Genomic DNA, 14322 nt, shown 5'->3' on the forward strand with positions numbered 1-14322 from the left:
TGGTTAAAGAGGAGTTCCACCAAAAAGTGGGAGCTCCGCTTATCTGCTTCACCCCCCCCACCTTGGTGCCACATTTTGACATGTACCCTCCCCTATTTCTGGGAGACAGCGTCGCGGCACCATCCCTCAGAAGTTCAGCCCCCTCCTCCTTCCTCTGCCACCGGGGCAGTTACAATGCGTAGGCGCACTCCGTGCATGCGCAGTAGAGAAACGGCTGTGGAGCTGAAAGGCTTCACTGCCGGTTTCCCTTACAAGGAATGACGGTGGTAGCACCTGGGAGTTGATCCGAAGGCAAGGCCAGGTAAGTGTCCATATATTAAAAGTCAGCAGCTACAGTATTTGTAGCTGCTGGCTTTTAATTTTTTTTGTGGGGCGGGCGAAACGCCTCTTCAGTTTGCAGGGCTTCCTCTCACTTAGTGCCGGTTCACACAGAGGCGACTTGTCAGGCGACCTAGCCGCCTGACAAGTCGCCTCCCGTTCTGTACAATGGAACCGTTCTAATAGGAGCGACGCAAGTCGCTCCGACTTAGAAAAAGGTTCCTGTACTACTTTGGGGGCAACTTGGGGCGACTTGCATAGACTTTTATACAGAAGTCGTTTTGCAAGTCGCCGTGGAAGTCGTGTGCAGGTCGCCTCGGTGAGGCGACCTGCAAGTCGTGCAGCCCCTGTGTGAACCGGGGCTTAGGGTTGCCACCTCATCCCTTTAAACCCGAACACACATTAATTACACAGGTTCTGAGGCTGATTAAGGTGGTAATTAAACTAGCCTCAGAACCTGTGTAATCGCAAGTATTAATAACCTATTCAATTACTACTTGCGTTTATTAACCAAAAAAAGTTGTACGATCTGTCGTACAATATTCGGATCATAAGTACTGGTCATAAGGGAGGGTTATAACCCCTGTGAGGTTTTTGGGGGTTTTTTTTGCGATCTGTGTCCTATTGGGGAGATTTCCCTTCATTTCCTGTCCCATAGCCAAAACAGGAAGTGAGAGTAGGGTGCCACTTCATCCCTTTAAACCTGAACACACATGAATTACATAGGTTCTGAGGCTAGTTTGTACTAAAGTCATGAAAATTCTCGTACGACAGAAAAAAAAAAAAAAATCGGAAGTGATGTCATGTGTTTAAATGTATTTGTATTGTATTTTCGGACGACAACTGTACTGACTAAACAAAAATCATACGATCTGGTATCGTACGAGGAAAATTTTCGTGCTTGTCCGAATAATATCGGATGAATTGTCGTGATCAGCGCTCGATAGCTCTGTACTAACGATCCAATTATCGCACCGAAAGCGGTATTTTCGTAGCGTCTGTACAGGCCTCTACTCTATGGAGGATGAAAAAAAAAGTTTTGCCTTTAGTTCTATTTAAAGTTTCTATGGTATTGGACACAGGAATTGCAATTTGGTTTACTCTCCCCTACATGTGAAAATGAAACATTTGGGAGCACAATACAAGTCCATGTAAACACATGTATGAGAATTAATTGAGAAGGGCATTATTAGAGTATTGTTTTAATGTGTACCCCCCCCCCCGGGATATGAACTTGGTTCCTTCCTCGTCGTTTCCCTCTGAGTGGCAGTCTGTACCAAGTGACTGAGGGAGGTGGCACCGAGGCCCGGCCCTCCCCTGTGTGTGGCCGTGAAGTGGGCCCGTACCCCGGGGTTGGAGTAGATCTGTAGTCCGGAGAGGGGACTGACAGGAACCATGTTGTCCAGACTGCTGCGACCTGGCCGCGGCTTCCCGAGAGTTTTGCTTGGTCTGGGTCTGGCCATGGCAGCGGCGAGCGTTTCGGAGAGCCCCGGGGAGGAGGACGGGCAGAGGAAAAGGAAAAGCCGGGCGGCCTACGGCACGGCCATAGATAGGAGCCGGGAGTTACTGAGGAGGGTGAAGGTAACCGAGGAGGGCCGGGGACTCCATACACTACAACTCCCAGCATGCTGTGCGGGGAACACTGCACACCTGGGCACCGTCAGTGGAGGCTCCTAATCTCCTACACACATGATGAACGCTGATATCAGGCTTCAAGGAGCCCTTCTAATGGCACATTGTGTGTGTGGTGAAATCATGTCCTTTATAATGCCATATGTAGGCAGAGATTGCTACAACATACATGAAGTATGACTACATGTACAATCAAGTCCACTAGGGATCATACATGCATTGATTTTATTATCTGATTGATCTGCAAATGACTGAATAGTCATGATAACCCTCCTGTCCCATAGATTTAGGCCTCCTTCCAAATACCGTACACCTGTGCAGGGCTGTGTTTACCTGCACAGGAGTTCCATGTGTCCCGTGCCATTGATTTCTATTGGGGCACAACGGATGCACGGCCACTGTGTTCCGATATGACATGGGGGGCCCTTAGCTCACATTGTCTGCATTCAGGGCCCCGCACCCACACAGATGCCATATTGGGACCAGTGGAGGCCCGTCCATTAAAGCGGAGGTCCACCCTAAAAAAAAAAAATAAAATAAACACGCTCCTTAAAATACATTAAAAAACATTTTGAAAAAAAAATAAATAATTTGTTTACTTACCAGAAATGGCTGTTGCTAGGCAGATCATCCTAATCTGCCACTTCCTACCACGCGGTTCTTGTCCTTCCTCACGTTGTCTCCTGGGACGTGTCTGTCCGTCCCAGTAGACAGGCATCCATTCACAAAGCGCCGCGCGACTTAGGAAGCGGGCAGTGAAGCCGCAAGGCTCCACTGCCTGTTTCCCTTCATTAGGATGGCGGCGCCGGCAGCCGATCCGATGGACGAATCGGCCTCGGGGGGCCGACATTGCTGGCTCGCTGGATAGGTAAGTGTCCTTACTTATTAACCACTTTAAGACCAGCCTCGTTTTGGATTTTAGGTGTTTAAAACAGTTTTTTTTGCTAGAAAATTACTTAGAACCCCCAAACATTATATATTGGTTTTTTTCTAACACCCTAGAGAATAAAATAGCGGTCATTGCAATACTTTTTTTTGCACCGTATTTGCGCAGCGGTCTTCTAAGCGCATTTTTTTTTTGAAAAAAATTCACTTTTTTGAAAAAAAAAATAAGACAACAGTAAAGTTAGCCCAATTTTTTTTTATATTGTGAAATATAATGTTACACCAAGTAAATTGATACCCATCATGTCACGCTTCAAAATTGCGCCCGCTCGTGGAATGGCGTCAAACTTTTACCCTTAAAAATCTCCATAGGCGACGTTTAAAAAATTCTACAGATTGCATGTTTTGCGTTACAGAGGAGGTCTAGGGCTAGAATTATTGCTCTCACTCTACCGGTCGCGGCGATACCTCACATGTGTGGTTTATTTTATTTATTTTTTCACTGTTTTTAAAAAAAAAAAAAAATTTGGATCACTTTTATTCCTATTACAAGGAATGTAAACATCCCTTGTAATAGAAAAAAGCATGACAGGTCCTCTTAAATATGAGATCTGGTGTCAAAAATTCCTCAGATCTCATATTTAGACTAAAATGCAAAAAAAAAAAAAAAAAAAAAGTCGTTTAAAAAAATGACACAAAAAAAATTGTGCCTTTAAGAGAAGTGGGCGGAGCTGATGTAATGACGTCGCTCCAGCCGTCACATGGTATGGAGACGGGTGGGGGCCATCTTAGCCTCACTCGTCTCCATACCTAAGCAGGGAAAGGACCCGATCGCCTCCGCTGCTACCGACGTCTCCGGTAAGCGGCGGAGGGTGCGGGAGAGCGGCGGGAGGGGGGGTGGCACCTCTCCCGCCGCCGATAACGGTGATCTCGCGGCGAACCCGCCGCAGAGACCACCATTATCATGTACGGAACCGCCCGCTGAAAAGATGGATACCTCGGTTGTGGCAGCAGCTGCTGCCGTTACCGAGATATCCATCTTCAAAAAAATGATGTATATATACAGTGGGCGGTCCGGAAGTGGTTAGAAGTCAGCAGCTACAGTGTTTGTAGTTGCTGAATTTAAAAACAAAACAAAAAAACAGCCGGACCTCCGCTTTAAGGGCGCACGGGCGCCGCCTCCCCTATCCATGCGTCCGGCCCCTTTCAGGACACAGGCGCGTGGGTTCCAATGCGGAGGGGCTGTTTTTTTTTTTTTTTTTTTTTTTGAAGCACCGATTAGAGCCAGAGGCTCCAATAGGCTTCAATATAGGGTGGGCTTGGGTCGCAGAGAGTGCGTTACAACAGCAAATGAATATTTGCTGTTGTAACACTGATCCTCCTCCCAGCCAATCAGGAAGCGGGGTTGACACCGTTCACCTGATTGGCTGAAAGGACAGGCAATATTATTGGACGCCTAGGAAAAGGAGGGGAGGACACTCAGGCCGAACAGCTGCACCACGCTGCCTGCCACCCGCCACAATGGGGTAAGTGTTGGACTGACCAGCAAACAGCGCGCGGGGGGGGGGTTGTTTGTGCCCCAAAAGACATCAATGGTACAGGGATACATGGAACACCTGCGCTGGTAAATCTGGCCCTGCACAGGTGTAAAGTATTGTACCCCGAGCCTAAAGCCTCGTACACACGATCGGATTGTTGGCCAACAGAGTGTCAAACTTTTGTCCAAAGGGCATGTGCCAGGAACTTGTCTTGCATACAAACGGTAGACAATTGTCAGCCAACAAACACGAACATAGTGACGTACGACGTGGAATTTCAGCTCTTGAGTGCCACCCTTTGGGCACCTTCTGCTAATGTCGTGTTTGGTAAGCATTGACTCCGAGCATGTGTGTTTGTACTTTGGACTTTTGTGTGACGGACTTGTGTACACATGATAGGAAAATCTGAAAACAGACTGTTGTCCGCCGAAAATTTACTAGCCTGCCATCCAACATTTGTTGGCGGAAAGTTGGACAACAATTGTCTGATGGAGCGTACTAACGGTCGGATTTTAGGACAACAGTCTGTCATCACACAATTCCCGGACAAAAATCCGATCGTGTGTTTACGAGGCTTTAGACTCCATTTAGATTGGATTTGATCAAATTTAGTGGATCAGCCAGGGCCAAAAGTGATGGGTTGTGTTGTATTGATCGGTAGAACCGAGATGCTTTGGTCATGATTTGAGTCATATTTTCATCAATCAGATTATGAGATTGCATGCTGATGCGATCAATAACTAACTTACAATTCTATCTTCAGACTATCCATTGAATTTCACTTCCTCATGTGCAATATTGATCAAATGGGTTAGCCACTATAGATCGATTATTCCAATCGGGAGAGATCAATTAGAAAATAAATCCATCATTTAGAGCCCTTTCACACTGGGGCACAGGCTTTACCGCTGTTATAGTGGCGCTTTCAACCCCGCTAGCGGCCAAGGAAAGGCTTAAAACCGCCCACAAAGCGCTGATGCCGAAGCGCTTTGCAGGTGCTTCGGCAACGCTGCCCATTGATTTCAATGGCATGGGTGGTTTATGAGCGATGTATACACCTCTCCCGCACCGCCCCAAAGATATTGCTTGCACTCGGGCTTTCACACTGGGGAGGCTTGAGAGACGCTTTTCAGGCACTATTTTTAGCGCTAAAAGGCCTGAAAAGTACCTGCAGTGTGAAAGAGGTCTTATGGAAGTGTGTATGGTAGAGCTGCCCGATTCTGGCTAAAATGACAATCACGTTTTTTTTTTTGCTTAGAATAAAGATCACGATTCTCTCATGGCGTAACATCATCTTTCACATTATACAAAAAAAATGGGCTAACTTTACTGTTTTTTAGGTTTTTTTTGTTGTTTTTAATTCGTTGAAGTGTATTTTTTCCTAAAAGATTCAGTTTGAAAGAACACTGCACAAACGACCGCCATTTTTTAGCAGAGACCCTAGAAAATAAAAATATATATATAATGTTTGGGGGTTCTAAGTCATTTTCTCACAAAAAATACTGATTTTAACTTGTAAGCAACAAGTGTCAGAAAAAGGCTTAAGCCTCGTACACGCGATCGGATTTTCATATCGTGTGTACACAAATCCGTCACAAAAAAGTTGAAAGTACAAACACGCATGCTCAGAATCGATGCTCACCAAACACAACATTAGAAGAAGGTGCCCTAAGGGTAGTGCTCAAGAGCTGAAATTCCTCATAGTATGTAACTATGTTCGTGTTTGTTGGCCGACAATTGTGTACCGTTTGTATGCAAGACAAGTTCACGGCCAACGCCCCAACAAAGTCAGATGCTTTGTCTTCGGAAAATCCGTTTGTGTGTACGAGGCTTTAGTCTTTAAAGAGGAACTGCAGTCTGCTCATATGATTTGTAATAAAAACATCTCTGCCATTCTGAAGCTTCCCTCCAATCACTTTGCATATTATTTTTTATATACTGTTATCCTGTACTTGCCAAATATGCTGCAGAAATCTCCCTCCACTGAGCCTGGCTGTAGCCATTTTAACTGTGAGCAGCTAAAGCTGCTGCCTGTTCACTTCCTGGATTTACACAGAGGCACACATCCAGCTCTGCAGCTCTCATTGGCCCTCTTATGACTCATCCCCCTCCCTTCCTGACAAACTCTCATGAGAGTAATACCACGTACACACAACTGGACTTTCCGGCAGAAAAGGTCAGACGGAATAATTTCATGAGATATTCCGATCGTGTGTGGGCTTCATTGGACTTTTTTTTTTCAAAAATTCCGGCGGACCTAGAAATAGAACATGTTTTAAATCTTTCCAACGGAATCAATTCCTATCGGGAAAACCGTTCGTCTGTATGCTATTCCGACGGACCAAAAATGACGCAAGGACAGCTATTGGCTACTGGCTATTAAACTTCCTTTTCTAGTCCCTTTGTACGTCATCGCGTTCTAAACGAACGGACTTTGGTGTGATCGTGTGTAGGCAAGTCCGTTTCACAGGAACTCCGTCGGAAAGACCGTCAGAGTTTATTCTGATGGAAAGTCCGGTCGTGTGTACGCGGCATTAGAGAACGAGAGCTGGGCATGATGTCATAAGCCTAGGCTAATGACCATACAAGTAACAGGAAGTGGGCTGTATAAGGTATTTACTGGCATAAAAAAAAATATTTTACTATCCAAAGTTAAAACAACAAGGGCAGAAGATTTAATAGATGAAAATAATGACTGAAGGTCCACTTTAAGTGAATAAACTGACCTAATTTACAGATCATAGTTCATTCCTTTGATCTAAAAGAACCAAATGATACAATGTTTCTCTTTATTTCTCAGTGCTGAGCAGTGTTGTGATAAACTTAGCCGGCTGCTTTTTTTCTTTTTTTTTTTTGACAGCTCTGAGCAGAGAACGGTTCTGCACTTGTTACATGAATTGTAGAAGTGCCAGATTAAGATCGTGAGGGGGGTTGATTCGAAATCGCAATTTTTAATTTTTTTAAAGATTTGGCTTCTCAATGACCAGGCCTTTTTTTGCGATACGGCACTGCGTTGCTTTAACTGACAATTGCGCAGTCGTGCGACGCTCTACCCAAACAAAATTGATACAAAACAAATATGACAAACACACGCCTGTGGCATAAGACAAAGTCCCAGAAAGATTTCAGCCAGTATAAATCTGCCCTCCAAAAATACAATTCCAGCCTCCTCACTGCTAAGCAGACCTATTTCATCTCTCTCATTAACACCTTATCCCGTCCCTGTCAACTCTTCTCTACCTTCAACTCTCTACTTCCTCCTCCACTGCCTCCACCCACCAATTCACTCACTACCCAGGAGATTGCCAATCACTTCAAACAGAAGATTGATACAATTTTTGAGGAAATCCCTACTGTTCAGATAACCTCCATGCTTTACCATTCATGCCCACAGGTACAATCATTACTTCCCTCTTTCAACCCCACCACTATAGATGAGGTTGCTAAACTACTTGCTAAGGCCCATCTTACCACCTGCCCTCTGGATCCTGTTCCCTCACAAATGCTATGTTCATCCTCTAGCTCTATTCTACACTCTCTAAACCATATCATTAATCTCTCCCTCTCTTCTGGCATCTTCCCCCAACTCTCTAAAACAAGCACTTGTCATACTTAAAAGCCATACTTAAAGCGGAGTTCCACACAAAAATGGAACTTCCGCTTTTCGGAACCCTCCCCCCCTCCGGTGTCACATTTGGCACCTTTCAGGGGGGAGGGGGGTGCAGACACCTGTCTAAGACAGGTATTTGCACCCACTTCCGGCATAGACTCCCACGGGAGTCTATGCCTCTTCCTGTCCCTCCGCACTGTCTCCTGGGAAACACACAGGTCCCAGGAGATAGCGGGGACCAGTTACGACACGCAGCGTGACTCGCGCATGCGCAGTAGGGAACCGGGAAGTGAAGCGGCAACGCTTCACTTCCTGATTCCCTCACCTAGGATGGCGGCGGCAGCTGCGAGAGTCGAGCGATTTATCGGCGTCGGCTGCCGACATCGCTGGACCCTGGGACAGGTAAGTGGCCATGTATTAAAAGTCAGCAGCTTCAGTATTTGTAGCTGCTGGCTTTTAATATTTTTTTTTTTTGGGTGGACTCCCTCTTTAAAAAGCCCTCACTGGACCCATTGAATCTTAACCTACCCTCCATCTCCTTGCTCCCCTTTTTATCCAAACTCCTTGAACGTCTGGTCTACAACTGACTAAGCGACCACCTTGTTGATAATAGCCTTCTTGATCCCCTTCAGTCTGGATTGCGTCCTCAACACTCCATAGAAACTGCTCTCCTAAAACTAACAAACAATCTACTAACGGCCAAAATCAATGGACACATTTGTCTGTACTTCTACTCCTGGACCTCTCTGCTACCTTTGATACGGTTGACCACCCCCTCCTCCTCAAAAAAACTCCACACCTTTGGTCTCCATGACTGTAATCTTCGCTGGTTCTTTTCCTACTTATCCAATCGCATATTTAGCGTTACTTACAGTTCTACCTACTCCTTTCTTCTTCCTTACTCTGTTGGGGTACCCTAAGGTTCTGTTCTTGGACCTCTTCTATTTTCAATCTACACCTCCTCCCTGGGTCAGCTGATAGCCTCCCATGGCTTCCAATACCATCTGTACGCTGACGACATTTAAATCTGATTCTCTATCTCTCAGCTCACTCCTTCAGTCTCCTCACGTATCACTAATTTATCACACCACTTCCTCAAACTTAATCTATCCGAAACTGAATTTATCATTTTTCCTCCCCCACGTGCCTCTTCCCCTGATCTCTCTGTCAAAATCGATGGAGCAACTGTAAGCCTATCCCCACATGCTAAGGTCCTAGGTCTGAACTCTCCATGTCCAATCACTGTCCAAATCTTGCCACCTCAACCTCCGCAACATCTTCAAAATACGCCCCTTTCTAACCCATGACACAAAAAAGCTCTTCACTCCCTGGTCATCTCTCGCTTCGATTACTGCAACTCCCTCCTCATTGGCTTACCTCTACATAGTCTATCCCCCCTTTAATCCATTATGAATGTTGCTGCCAGGCTCATCCATCTTACCAATCGCTCTGTGTCCGCTACTCCTCTCTGTCAATCCCTCCACCGGCTTCCGCTCACCCAACGAATTAAATTCAAAATACTAACAACTACTTACAAAGCCATCCACAACTCTGCCCCCAGCTACATCACTGACCTAGTCTATAAATACCAACCTAATTGTTCTCTTCGTTCTTCTCAAGACCTCCTGCTCTCTAGCTCCCTCATCACCTCCTCCCATGCTCGCCTCCAGGACTTTTCCAGAGCCTCTCCAATCCTATGGAACTCCTTAACCCAATCTGTCCGATTATCTCCAACTCTATTAGCTTTTAGACGATCCCAGAAAACTCCCCTCTTCAGAGAAGCCTATCCCTCCCACACATAACAACTGTATTTTCATTTTCTCCATCTGATCATCCCCCCACCACTGTTACCTTTTGTTCCACTTGAACCTTCCTTTTAGACTGTAAGCTCTAATGAGCAGGGCCCTCTGATCCCTCCTGTATTGAATTGTATTATAACTGTACTGTTTGCCTCATGTTGTAAAGCACTGTTCAAACTTTTGGCGCTATATAAATCCTGTATAATAATTATAGTAATTCTAAATGAATGGCACTGCAACACGTAAACCCCTGTAACATTTGATACTAACACATCAAAACGGAGAACTGTAAGTGAGCCGTAAAGCTTATGTATGTATGATGGTGCATCAGACATGACCAGGCGACCACATCATATTCTCACAGTATGTTCTGTGAAGCCACAGTGTGTAATTTACCAACAAGTGTGGTCTGCTATGAAATGTATGCTCCAGTGTGCAAGTATATACCAGCTAAGAGGTGGCATGCCTGAAATAAATTATTTTCTCCCAGTATTTTTAGGTTTGTCCGGCCACTGTTAGCTTTTTACATGTGCACCTCATGTAGACACAACCTTTGAAGTATGTACTGATATTGAAAGTGACTGTGGAAAAAAACAGAGCCTAAGCAAGCCCTCACACATGTTTTAGTGGGGGCATGATCGGGACATCTGCGGATATGTCTGCTGTGGCACAATCACAGCACATGATCACATGCTGCTGCTCGGACAGCTTTAGTTAGGGTTATCCCGGACTTCCATTTTTAAGTGGTTGTAAAGGCTAAGGCTCCATGCACACTAGTGTTTTTCATAAGCTCCAAAAAAGCTAGAAAAAAGCACTGGATGAAAAATGCTTATAATAGCATTTTTTTGCCAGCTTCTAGTAGCATTTTTTTTAGCGTTTTTGCAGTACATTAAGAGAAAAAAAGGCTAAAAAAAAAAAGCTGTTAGAAGCAAACAATTTTTTTTTCTGCTCCTAGACGCTGAAGCTCAAAAAATGCTAATAGCCTAAAGTAGTGTGCATGGACACGTAGGATAACACCACTAAGCTTCTTGGAGCTTAAAAAAACACTAGTGGGCATGGAGCCTACTTTAAGGAGTTTTTTACCTTTAAAGTGGTATTAAAGGTTTGGCTTTTAAAAAATAAAAAGGTAAGAAGACCAACAATTTTGGGGGGAAAAAAGCAATATTTTTTACGTCTGCTATAAAACACACCCAATAAAAAATGTAAAACACTACATTTCTTCATCAGTTTTAGGCCAATATGTATTCTGGTATATGTATCTTTGGTAAATAAGCGTATATTGATTGGTTTGCGCAAAAGTTATAGCATACAAACCATGGGATATATTTTTATTTATTTAATTTTTTTTTTTACTAATAATGGCAGCGATCAGCGACTTATAGCGGGACTGCGATATTGTGGCAGACAGATTGGACTCCTAACTGACACTTTTTGGGAACCAGTGACACTAATACAGTGATCAGTGCTAAAAATATGCACTGTACTAATGACACTGGCTGGGAGGGGGTTAACATCAGGGGCGATCAAAAAGTTAACTGTATGCCTAGGTTGTGCTTACTCAATGTGGGGGAGGTGCTTTTGACTAGGGGAAGGCAAAGATCCTTGTTCCTGCTTTGCAGAAATACAGGATCAATACCTTCCCTTCTGACAGAACAACAATCTGCCTTGTTTACATATGCAGATCGCCGTTCTGCATGTGTCCTGTGTAATCCGTGGGAGCCAGTGGACATAGAGTCTGCAGTACCCGCCACTGTTTAATCACAGCGGGAGCAGGTCGCCGGCAGCATGTGCACACCCCTTGGACCTGGAAGTGTCAGATCACGTACTAGGCCGAGGCCTAAATATGAACCTCCTACTGTTTAGTAGACATTCACACCTGATCCCACTTCCTTCCTGTGTTCTGTATGGGAGGGGTTGTCTGCGACAGTCGCATGTTCTGTCCCAATGTTTCAATTAGAGAAAGTCTAAAGTCCCATACACACTATTAGATTTTCTGCAGATTTTTGTCTTTACCAAAACCATGTAGTGCAAGGGCCTGCCTGATTGCATACAAATTGAAACTCTTAAGATTTGACCTCATATTATATGGTATTGGTAAATCTGAAGACAAAAATCTGCAGAAAATCTAATAGTTTGTAGTGGGGTTTAAGTAAGGCCTGTAACTGTCAGTGTGCATGAACCCTATAAGTGGCCCTGTCATTGTGAGGTCCAAAGAAAACTTAAAGTGGACCTTCAGTCATTTTTTCAACTTTCCATCTATTAAGGCTCCATGCACACTGGACGCTAAAATAATGTTATAAAAACTCCAGTAGCTTTGCAGTGAGGCTTTGAATGTTTTTTAACGTTTTTGCAATAGCGTTTATTAGCGTTTGGTTAGCGTTTTTTTTCAATGGATCAAAACGCTAACAAAAACTGGTGAGCCACGTTTTTGAGCGCTTATTGACGTTCATCAGCGTTTATTGGTGTTTGGCGTTTTTTTAGGAAAAAAAAATTGCACTTTGAACGCGATTTTTGGGCGTTGAGAGAAAAAAAGCCCATAAACTCCACTGCTCGTTAAAGCTGACAAATGTCCATGTGTGCATGGACACATCGGCTAACATAGAGTGGAGTTTATGGGCTTTTAAAAAAAAAAAAAAAAAACGCCCAAACTCCAATAAACTGCAGTTTATCAGCTCCAGTGTGCATGGAGTCTAAATCTTCTGCCCTTGTTGTTTTAACTTTGGATAGTAAAACATTTTTTTTTCTGCCAGTAAATACCTTATACAGCCCACTTCCTGTTTCTTGTCTGGAAAGCCTAGAGTCAGTCTCTAGGTGGGTATACAGGATGCACAAAATCTGATCAGAGAATAAACATGCAATACATAACCGGTTCCCGACCGGCGCACGCCGATGTACGTCGGCAGAATGGCACGGCTGGGCAAATGGGCGTACCTGTCTGTCCATTTGAATTCCCCACCGTGCCATTGCGTGCGCGCCGGCCGGGAGCTCCGTGAGTCGGGTCACGGGTCCCGCGGACTCGATCGCCGCGGGGATACCCGCGATCTCCTCACGGAGAGGACGAACGGGGAGATGCCAAACAGTATCTCCCCGTTCTGCCTAGTGTCGATCTCTGCTCCCTGTCATTGGAGCAGAGATTAGTGACGTCACACACAGAGCCCATCCCCCTACAGTTAGTAATCACTCCCCTAGGACATACTTAACCCCTCCCTGCCCCCTAGTGGTTAACCCCTTCACTGCCAGTGTCATTTACACAGTAATCAGTGCATTTTTAATCGCATTGATCGCTGTATAAATGACAATGGTCCCAAAAATGTGTCAAAAATGTCTGACATGTCCGCCATAACATCGCAGTCACAATAAAAATCGCTGATTGCCGCCATTACTAATGGAAAAAAAAAATTATTAATAAAAATGCCATAAAACTATCCCCTATTTAGTAAACGCTATAACGTTTGCGCAAACCAATTAATAAACGCTTATTGCGATTTTTTTTTTTTTTTTTTTTTTTTAATCCAAAAATATGTAGAAGAATACGATCGGCCTAAACTGAGGAAAAAAAATGTTTTTTTATATATTTTTGGGGGATATTTATTAGAGCAAAATGTAAAAAATTATGCGTTTTTTTTCAAAATTGTCGCTCTTATTTTGTTTATAGCGCAAAAAAATAAAAATTGCAGAGGCAATCAAATACCACCAAAGGAAAGCTCTATTTGTGGGGAAAAAAAGGATGTAAATTTTGTTTGGGAGCCACGTCGTACGACCGCGCAATTGTCAGTTAAAGCGACGCAGTGCCGAATCGCAAAAAACGCTCTGGTCAGGAAGGCGTTAAAATCTTCCGGGGCTGAAGCGGTTAAGGTACAATCTAGGCTCCATTGTATGTGATTATACAAACAAGAAAAAACCCAAAGTTTTGAGTTTAGGATTGATATTTACTTTTCTTCAGGGGTATAAGATTGTGACCATGACGAAGGATACGTCTATAGATTAAAAAGACAGTTGTAAACATAAAATGTAATGGCAGGATAAAAAGAAAATCATGCATACTTATGTTAAAAAGTTTTATTTTACACTGACCATAAAATATTGCTTAGGAATTCAGATATTTTGTATCCACTAAAAACAGGAGAAGGGGGATGGGATGCTAGTGTCCTGCGCGATACTTGTTCCAGGATGTCTGGGCAGGGGGTGACCAACGGAGGCCCATGGGGAAGTTCTCCCACAGAGGGTGGCAAGACCCTGGTCAATGTGGCCACGGTCCAGGGAGCGAGGAGTAGTCGCTATGGGAACAAAGGGGGAACACAGTGTGCCAGGCTTTGTGTGAGGATCGACGGGGTACATGGAGGTAGCCCCCACTAAAAAGGAACCCCCCCCAAAACTGAAACACCATACAAAAAACCAAAACAAAAAATCAAAAGGTAAAAAATAATGTGAGATAATCATTCCTGGTAGCCTGAAAAACACAGATGTCACAGCTATGTTGAAAATATTGCTTGCAGTGTTTTGTATGAGTACGAACACCAACACAGGGACCAGGAGCCTT

The 14322-nt window shown here is 44.2% G+C and overlaps 1 protein-coding gene across 2 annotated transcripts in view; it reads left to right on the plus strand.

Moving 5' to 3' along the window:
• Positions 1 to 1568: 1568 nt before the first annotated feature.
• LACTB (lactamase beta) overlaps positions 1569 to 14322 on the plus strand; it is a 67939-nt gene continuing 55185 nt past the window's right edge. The window contains exon 1 of one of the 2 annotated variants that reach the window (XM_073619139.1): positions 1569 to 1899. In XM_073619139.1, the coding sequence (XP_073475240.1) occupies positions 1714 to 1899 (186 nt within the window). In that variant the 5' untranslated portion in view covers positions 1569 to 1713. The remainder of the gene's footprint in view (positions 1900 to 14322) is intronic. The other variant, XM_073619140.1, reaches the window with a different exon arrangement.

Source organism: Aquarana catesbeiana, linkage group LG03 (assembly GCF_042186555.1).
Source record: "Aquarana catesbeiana isolate 2022-GZ linkage group LG03, ASM4218655v1, whole genome shotgun sequence".
In the NCBI taxonomy this organism is placed as follows: Eukaryota; Metazoa; Chordata; class Amphibia; order Anura; family Ranidae; genus Aquarana; species Aquarana catesbeiana.